At 41.2% G+C, this 10,009-nt stretch overlaps 1 protein-coding gene across 2 annotated transcripts in view; it reads right to left on the reverse strand.

Moving 5' to 3' along the window:
* LOC310674203 (uncharacterized protein) overlaps window positions 1-9,197 on the reverse strand; it is a 142,494-nt gene extending 133,297 nt beyond the window's left edge. The window contains exons 1-3 of one of the 2 annotated variants that reach the window (XM_083433247.1): window positions 9,043-9,197; window positions 8,195-8,311; window positions 6,503-6,701 (exon numbers count right to left, since the gene is read on the reverse strand). In XM_083433247.1, the coding sequence (XP_083289373.1) occupies window positions 6,544-6,701; window positions 8,195-8,311; window positions 9,043-9,106 (339 nt within the window). In that variant the 5' untranslated portion in view covers window positions 9,107-9,197 and the 3' untranslated portion in view covers window positions 6,503-6,543. Of the gene's footprint in view, window positions 1-6,500; window positions 6,702-8,194; window positions 8,312-9,042 lie in introns of those variants that run through there. The other variant, XM_083433248.1, reaches the window with a different exon arrangement.
* Between the last annotated feature and the right edge of the window lie 812 nt (window positions 9,198-10,009).

The raw sequence follows: 10,009 nt of genomic DNA on the forward strand, positions 1-10,009 counted from the left end.
CATTTCCCTGATTTGTTTGCGGATTTGAAGTTCTTTTGTCTCATTCTTCTTATGTTCCATTCTACTTCTTTATTAATTATCATTGCAAATTGTGTCTGAAGTATTTTTATACTCTGTTTTACTTTTTCGTCTTTCGGTCTTATGGTTAACTTTTTTTCATTCTCCATTATTTGTCTTAGAATCTCTTTCTTTCCTTTTTCTCTCATTTTGTTTTTAATCGCATTTTGTTGAATCCCCTCATGACCGCTTTACTTGCGTCCCATACCATGCTCATCTTTGTCCCCTTGTCAACATTATTTACAAAATAGTCCTTTAGACATTTCTGAGCATTGCCCACTATTTTCTGGTCATCGAGAAGGCTTTCATTCAACCTCCACCTGTAAGATTTTTCTTCAAATCCTTTCAAAATGGCTTTTACCGCGTTGTGATCTGATAACACCTTTGGTTGGATCTCAATTTTTTGCATTCTTGTAGTTAATTCATTGGACACCCAAATCTGATCGATTCTTGACATTGATTGGTTTACCTCCGAATAGAAGGTAAATTGCTTTTCCAGTGGGTGTCTCAGTCTCCATATGTCCACCAAATTACAGTTTTCTACTATATCGAAAAAGGTTTTTGGTAATTTCCCTTCCTTCTTTTTCCCTTTATCTCGTAATCTGTCCATTTCCATTGAAACCACCCCATTCATGTCACCCATAATTATCATCTTTTGATCCAAATATTCAAATAATTTTTCCTCCAAACTTTTAAAAAATTCTGCTTTACTGCCATTTGGTGCATACACTCCAATTACTACCAACTTCTCGCCTTGCCAATTGACTTGTACTGCAATAGATCTTCCTTCCTCGTCTTTAAAAAGTTGTTGTGCCTCTAATTTGCTTTTTATATACAAGACCACCCCTCTCTTTTTGCTTTTGTCTGATGAAATATATTGGTTCCCTAATTTTTTATTGATCAGGATTTTCCTATGTGTTTTTTAAACATGCGTTTCTTGTAAACAAATAATGTCCAAATTTTTTTGTTTTAAATATTGTCCCAATTTATTTCTCTTTTTTTATCATTCATTCCATTTACATTCCATGTCCATATTTTCAATGCCATATTGTCTGCCAATTAAATATTTTTATTTTATTTCTCTTCCTCTTCTTTTTCTTTATCAATATCTTCTTCCTCTTCCCTTTTTTCTCCTCTTCCCCTCCTTTTGTCCCTTCTAATTCTCTCTTCTTCCTCCTCCAGCACTGCAGGGTCCCCTTCGTCACCTCCTGTTCCCGGCTCCTCTGTCTCTTCTCCTTCCCTGGTCAGCTCTTGGTATCTTCTGTAAAATTTTTCCACTTCTTCCTTTTTTGTCAGCCTGTGCCTCTTCCCTTTATATGCAAATGTCACGCCTTCCGGAAATTCCCATTTGAATTCAATCCCATTCTTCTTCAATGTTTGAACCAATTGTCTATATTGGTCCCTTTTTTTCAAAAGCCTCATCGGTACGTCTTTGAAGATAATTATGTAATTCCCATCAATGTTCAAATGTTTTTCTCTGTTTTTTTTTTTTTGCAAAATCAGGTTCCTCATTTCTCTATCTTTAAAAACGACCAGGCAATCCCCTGGAATTTTTTTCGCTCTAACCGTTCTTGTTTTAATCCTGAAGGCATTCTGTATTGTTTTTTCTACATCTTCTATTTTCATATCCAACGATTGGGCAAACTCTGCCGTCAACTTCTCTTAAATTTTTTCTCCCTGGGCTTCTGGCACAGACCTCAGTCTCAAATTTGTTTCCCGTTGCCAAAGTTCATTCATCGCAACCGCGTCCCACACTTCATCCTGCATCCTGTTTACTTCTGATATTTCCACTCTCGTTTTCTCTTCTTCCTTCCTCATCTCTCTCATGTCTGACTTTGTCCTTTTCATTCCTTCCTCTAAATTCTGTGTCCTTTTAACAATCTCAGCATTTTTCTTGACAATTTCCTTCATCTGGTCCTTTAATTCACCTACTGTTACATCTATTTTATTGTCCATTTGCTCCAATTTTGTTTCCATTTGACCTAATTTATTCTCTATATTTTTCTCACTGCCCTTTATATCCGCCTTCAATTCTGTAAACATTTTAACAATATCTGCTTTCCACTCTGGTTCTTGTCTTGAACCCTTTCTTTCTCCTGGTGTTGCACCTTCACTTTTTTTCTGTGTATATGCCATTCTTAATTACATCAATATCTGCAACATTCAATATTCAATATTCAATATTTAAAATAAATTTTCAATATTAAAATAAATTTCTATAATACTCAAAACAATTTCTAATGCTCTTTCCTCAGTTTCACATCAAATTTTCCTTAAATTTCCCTTTTATGCCCAACTCCTATATCATAAATATTCAGGAGTATATCCCCTCCAAAAATTTTATAAACAGCAGATGAATCAAATGAACCAAATTCCTTAAAAGGACCAAGTCAGAAAGTCAAATGTCAGAAAGTCGGAAAATCAGAAACTGCCAAGTTCAGTATCTGTCCACACTCTTTTTTATCGTCTTGCCACTTGCCTGGCTATTTCCTTAGGATTGGTTGCCAAATTCAAAATAAAACAAAGAGCTTCCCTCTTGCATCTCTTACCATGTCATGCAGAGGTTGCCCTTATTAAATCCAAAAGCAGTATGGTGATGACAGGACCCAAAATGCAGGCTGGGGAGCTTCAAATCCTTCACTCCATGGACAGAGGAGAGAAAAGGAAAGAAAAGAATATATTCCTAACAAAACAAAAAAATTTACCCGCCGCCGCGTTAAATTGTAGCTCCCAAAGTCTTAAGTACAGTATCTATGAAAGGGAAGAGTTCTTTTATTGCCACAAAATGGCTGCAGGAAGCTCCTTCCACGGCGTCAAAATGGCACTTTGTATCTCTTTCTTTGTAACTCCAAAGAGAGCAAAAAAAGAGGGGGGGCGATTTGTACTCCCGTGGCAAATTTATAATCCCAACATTCTTAAAAGTTCCCCTCCTGAAACAAAGCAAAAGTTGGTGTCCACCTTACTTCTTTTCTCGTTGCTTGAGCCGGCAAATTTATTTTTAATCCAAATCTTTGTCTTGGCGACCATAAAACAAATTGCGCAGTTTCTTTAAAAGTGAAAGTAATCCCGTCTCACTGTCTCCGATAGCTCGCCAACGCTCACAGCCGACTTTCCACCAGGCTGTTTTTCTCTCGCTTCTCCACAAATCTCTTTATATCATTTCAGCATAGTTCAGTTCATTTTGTGGGAAGCTTTCTAACCAAAAAAGTTCACATATATATCCGTAACTGTCCGCTTGTCAAAACTTATGGTTTTCCGCTCCGCGAATTCTTCTTGTGTCCAAATAAAATTCCCCGCAAGGCTGACCTCCTTTTTTCCACCTTACCGCCTCGAATTAGTTCCAATCAGTCTCTTTTTTAAACTCCAATTTTAAATCCCAATTCGTTTTCTTTCTTTTTGAGAACGGATCGCTCTGTGTGCAAGTTCGGGGCTTCGCTATGAGAGGTAGAAATGGCTTCCCGCTGCTGACGTCTCAACTCCGCCGCTCTCGTCGCCTCCTAAAAGAAGGCTACTTGGCGGCCGGAGGAGAAATTAACTGGCAGTGCCGGGACCCCTGCCTCTTGAATTCCCTTTCAAGAGTATTTGGGGGGCTGCGGCGCCCTTGCAAACCCCCCCTTTTCCCTCTCAAAAGCTGGATTCTCCCGCACGCAGGAGATCCCACTTGCTTTCACTTTCGCGATCCGCCGGAAGATCATCACGACTGTTTTTGAGGGCTGAAGGTTCCTTCTCCTGTATGCAAATCTATATGTTTCTTCCAGAGTTCTAAATTCCATGAGTGGAGAATGATCCTCAGTGCAAAACCTGGGCAAGGTCAGCATTCGCTGCATAGCGATTGGGGAAGGAGGTACACTACTAGGCACATTGATCTTCAAAGCTTATTGGGTGAGTCAGGGGTGTACTGTACTTTCTAGCCACATTTTCAAAGATTTGGGACAGGGATGAACAGGAAGTGGTTGGAACAACAGATCTGATGGATGGATCACCTAGTCCCTACTTTCGGAGTCAGGGTATCCACAGTGAATCAGAAGGGATGAGCTGGCAATTTAGTAGCATTTCCATATTAAATTGTTTTGCTTTTTTGCCATGCTGTGTTACTTGAAAGGAAGTAAAGGTAAAAAAGAAGTAGAAGCAGTCTGTTTAATTAATTGATCAATTAATTAAAAATTTCATGTATGACAAAATAGTACATACTGCTCTCCACTTTCAATTCACAGAGTCTTTTCACAGTTCATTTACATTCAGTATGAGACGCCAGGTTGTCATAAGCATTATGCAGTTAGAGAAGAAGTGGGGGAAGCTCTGTGCATGTTGCCTTGTGGCTTCAATCCAGGATGGGGGCAGGATACTCCACTTGCTGCTCTTTCCCAGTGAAAATGTACTTGGATATATTGTTCCCAAGTCCCTGGAAGGGATGACTATATGAAGAGTATCATGCAGACCCCTTTCAACCTTTAGAATATCATATTGATGAACAAGAGCAATAATCTTATGGTTGGTTACATTGTTGCGTGCTGAGATCCCCCAAACACCCAATAACTCACACATCACACATTAATTTTTGTTTAAGGTTCTTGGCATAATTTTGGCCACAACTTTATTCAACATACAAATTGTGAGTGGTTGCTTAGGCATTGGTTAAGACTAGCTGTCCCCTTTGGGGACAGCACTGACTCCCAGATTCCAGCGGAAGACAGTGTGGAGGAACAAGATCAGGGATAACTGGAGCTGCAACACAGACCCTCAGCTTCTCCCCGCATGCTCCTAGGGGCATACGCGGCCCAAACCCGATTCCAGGGGGTTGGACGAAAGGATGGTAAGCCCCTGAATTCCTTTAATGGAATTCCTGTGCAGCAGCAGCTCTGGAGGGGCAGGCACAGCCAATCCATACCCCTCCACCAACCAATTTAAACCAATGCCTAACCGCCAACCTTACAAGTTGTGACGATTTGCTACTCAGTAGGCGAAAACCAGATGGCACACACTAATCAGCCAAATGGAAAAATTCCTACCGGGCCCCCGCATCAAAGCGAACGACCCCATGACAGGCATAGCAAGGTCAAGGCGCAAGCCCAAACAAGGGAGGGCGGGCGGGTGATCCGATGCCCACAGCGAAAGAGAAAGCAACTTGCTGTGGGCCTTACTTAAATATCCTCTGATCCTACCCCCAAATTGGCAACATACAAATTGCCCCAGCAACAACACATCCAATCCATGCCAGGCCCCTTCCTTCAATTCTGCCTGGCAATTACAGGGTGCTTGTCTGGTCCCAGCCGCAACATGTGCTCTCCTTTAGTGAGAACACGTTATATCAATAAGAATGGTTTTGTAGTCCGCTGCCTTATGAGTTGTTAAACATATAATAGAATGTATTTTTCATGGATTCAAAATTGGAGTTTGGCACAGTAGAACATAGTTTAATTTTGGATTTTATAACCAGAGGGGGCCTTCTTAGTGGTGCAGCCTGTTCGATCTCTCTGGGCTCAAGGAATGCAATAATGTTTAATCACTTTCATTGTTGGTCATTTAAATTCTCCCTGCTAGAAGACAGCCGTCTTTGGAAGGTGTTACAATCTCCATGGTTAGAAGATGTTAAGCAAAGGTTCGGCTGCCACCTATTGGAGATGATGTAGCAGCGGATTTCCAGCATTGGCAGGAAGTTGCTGTGGATGATCTTTGAGGTACTTTCCAACTTCATGATTCCATCTGTCAAGCCAGTGTGTTCCAGGACCATTTCAACCTTGTATTAAACCCACCTAAGGATTCATTAGGGACGTGGGTGGCGCTGTGGGTTAAACCACAGAGCCTAGGGCTTGCCGATCAGAAGGTCGGTGGTTCGAATCCCCACAAGGGGGTGAGCTCCCATTGCCAGTTCAAAAGCACGTCAAAGTGCAAGTAGATAAATAGGTCCCACTCCGGCGGGGAGGTAAATGGCGTTTCCGTGCACTGCTCTGGTTCGCCAGAAGCGGCTTAGTCATGCTGGCCACATGACCCGGAAGCTGTATGCCAGCTCCCTCGGCCAATAAAGCGAGATGAGGGCCGCAACCCCAGAGTCAGTCACGACTGGACCTAATGGTCAAGGGTCCCTTTACCTTTACCTTAAGGATACATTGTGAAGGCTGTGATGCTAGTCCTGATTCTTTCTGACTGCAGATGGGAAACTGAAGTTCTTAATGCTTCCCTGATTCAACACACCTTCAAACCTGATATATCATGGAGTAGGGTTATTGGTTTGCCTTTGTAGTCCTGATTATTATATAATCCAACCTTCTTTTTATTTTTTAAATCATAGCTTCCATCAGGAATTATTGGATCTCACACCAGACATGAGTGAAGCACCTGGATGGTCATATCTAATTCTATCTGTTGTGCATGGACAGAATTGAAAGTTCCAACCAACAAATGTGAGGAAAGAAAGTACGAAAAGAGAAAACCCAAAGTGAAACACAGCAAAAGCTTTATTTGTGTGTGGAGGTCCTAGAGGCTGCTTTAAGGGCTGTCTCGTGGGTATTCCTCATTGCAGAAATTTTTATCCCTGCAGCAGATGAGATCATAGCGGTAAGCATTCTCATTATCAACATGGATGAGGCCACATGTCACATCTGTCTTCTTCCGGCAACCAAGTATTCTCTCAAATATCTTCCCCCCTGAAATGAAGAGTGAAGAAGAGGAAGGGGGAGGTGAGGAGATTAAACATTTGCATTTTCTCCAGTAATCAACTTGATTTCACATGAAATGCTCAACCCCATTTGAAATCACTAGTTGCCCCTGAAATCAGTCAAACATATTCCCATTTTATAGATAGGACAATGGAAATAAAATCCACTGCTGATCAAAGATTATAATCCAGATCTCTGGAGTTTAAGGTCAACATAAATTCACTCTGGAATCCAAATTTTGGGCAGAGGATTTCAACAAAATATATAAACTATTAAATGCCCCTTTTGAGCCTCCCTGCAACCTGCCCCTTTTGAAGATGTGGAAGAATCCTCCTTTGTCTTTTACATTTGTTAGTGATTTATATTTTATTCTTGGCTTCTTCCCTCTCCAAATCAATCTTGAAATATCTCTTTGCCATTCTTTGAAGCATTGCTGATTACTTGAATTGACTGGAATAAAAATAACATTTTTTGGTAATACATTCATTTTGATAACTGATATTCTTCCTATCAATGAAATATTCATTCTTCCCCAAATTTCTAAATTCCTTTTTATCTCCTTCTGTGTTTTTTTCATAATTGTCTTTAACTATATTTATATTTTTGGCTGTTAGCCAAGGTTCCTTTCTTCCATCAGAATCAGGGTCTCTTATTTAAGAACCTTAATTGCAATCTCAAATTCAAGTCAAGTTCACTTCTTAATTCTACTTCAGGTCAAGTTCAAATTCAAGATTTGAAAAAGTCAAAAGTTCAGATTGGTATTAAAAACACTTGTATAATCCTACTTCCTTCTCAAACATTAGCTGACTCTAACTCCATCAAAGTAATCCACAAACTTTCCACTTCCACAAAGTTTCCACTTTCGCAAGCAGCCACAGACAGGGGTAGACTTCCTTTTAATACTCCCCGCTGTAACTGAATTATTCAACCTAATTAAATTGGTAACTCCTCACCTTGAAGTTTGGTTTGAAGATTTCTTTGATAAGTAGCCGCTGTAAGGCTGAAAAAAAAGCTTCACTCCGCAGGGTTGTGTTGTCACCTAACTGACCAGCTTTTTCGCCGCCGCCCCCCCCCCCCCCCCGTTCTCCATACTTTCCAGCACTGAGACAGAGAAAGGAGCCCACCGAATTACTGTTGCCAGTTGCAGAACCAGGGCTTTCTTGGGAGTTTGTGTCACTCTCGTGCTTCCTCTGACCCTCTGCAGAACCAAATCTGACAGTGCTCAGCAGGAGCTATCAGATCCCTGTCCTTCCACCATTGCATGGCTACTCAGAAGCTAGGATGTACATATTCAATATTCCTTCCAGGGTTCTGCAGCATATGTTGGGAGCTTCGCAAACTCCTAACACAATACGTCTACAGAATATCCCACTTCCTTGAAACATTAAACCCAATGAAGATGTGGCTTAAAGAGAAAATGAGGTGTTTGGGTGAGGAGCAAAAAATCTAAAGAATATATGAGTTTGGGATAGGTTTCTTACCTCTATAAATTATGAGGGCCACACAAGTTCCTTCTGGGCTAATCTTGCAGTGCTTTAGTCTACAGGGAGCTCCTGGTACAACCGATATGCAGTGACCACAAAAACGAACATTTGCTCCTAAAAAGACAAGTAATGACTATTACAGGAACACCAAGCCAACATTGCACCAGGGTCAACAATGTATTCTTCACAGCCATTTGGTTTGCAGATCTTCATATGCTCAATGACAAAAAAAACAAAAAACCCCTCATGTTACTAGCAACAGAGATTTAATGCATGGGATATGTTGTATGCACAGCCTCTTCAAGATAATGTTGTCTTGTCTTCAGAACACCTAGCACATGATAATGGAACGAGGAATCTAAGTCCGGGAGGCATCTGGGGTGAGTTGAAAGTTGAACAGAGAAAGAAACAAGGAGAAACAATAAGTTAGGGTACAGTGAGTGGGTACACCACCACCACCACAACAACAACATTTATATGCCACTCTGGACAGCTCTTCCAAAAAGCTGACAGGGGCATACATGGTTTCCCTACTCCCCAGTTAATCCCCGCAACCACCCTTGAGATAGGTTAGACTGAGGGCCCAAGGTCAACCAGTGAGCTTCATGGCCAAGTAGGGATTTGAACCCTGATCTCCCAGGTCCAAGTCTGACACTCTAACCACTACACCACACTAGCTATGGAGAACCGGGGATGCTGAACCGGGGATCCATCTCTAACCATCAATAGTCCTAGGACATTTATGTGCCTCCCCTCTTGTGAATGCCTGAGGAGGGCATTATGTGAAACGCTTCATACCACATTGGTGACATAAAAATATTTCTAACAGCCTTAGAAGAACTTACCTTCAGATGGAAGAGAAAAGATAGCACAGAATGCAAGGAACAGGATCTGAAACACTGCGGACATCTTCCTATCTGGAGGCTTCTGTGTGCCACAGCACAGCTGAAAGTTATGGAAGAAGGAAGACTAGTCTCTGTTCATTCCAACAGGATGAGCAAGTTATTCCCATTTATAGCTTGTATGCAGAAGTACCCTGCAGATGATTCTGTCTTTGAAGAAGCAAATGTAGGTGGAGATTTCTGGGCCATGAAATCACACGTTGACCCCTCATAGGCAGGACAGTAAAGATTGCAGTGAGATATCTATGTGGATGGGGCAGGGAGATGATCAGGTGTAAAAAGGCCAGAGCTATGTGGGATACTCAGTAATCATCAATATTATTACTTCTTGCACAACAATAAATGAATGGTGGTTTTAATGTTTCTAATTTAATATAATAAATCTGTAGAAATGACTTGATTAAAACCAAAAACAAAGCCACAATTACATTGCTAACTATTGCATGCCTATTTAAAAATATGTCCCACTGAGCAGAATGAGGCTCACCGCTCTGATATTTATACAGTATATATTTCCACAAGAATTTGTGATTTTAAGGGTATACAAAAACAATACTGTCAAACCATGGGAGCAGACCGTAACCATGATGGCTAGTAGCCATGGATAGTTTTATCTTCCATCCAAATTCCAATCCTCATTTCAACCCATCCTGGTTAGTTACCATCAATACTTTCTGTGGGAGAAATTTCCCCCTTTGCATGTCAGTGGGGCAGTGCTGCTATTAATTTTCAAGGGATAAAAGCATTGCCCCTGAAAAATCAGCTTGGAGAAAAACAGCCACTGCCCACCAATGACCCTTGGGACAACAGGGCCCTTGCTGGCGGGTCATGGAGGTGGGTGGCTCTTTGCACACCTGTCAGTCGCCTCAGCAACATTACTCATCATGGCTGTTTTTGAGGGCTGCAAGTT

Source organism: Podarcis tiliguerta (assembly GCF_965153285.1).
Source record: "Podarcis tiliguerta genome assembly, chromosome: 3".
NCBI classification, from domain to species: domain Eukaryota; kingdom Metazoa; phylum Chordata; class Lepidosauria; order Squamata; family Lacertidae; genus Podarcis; species Podarcis tiliguerta.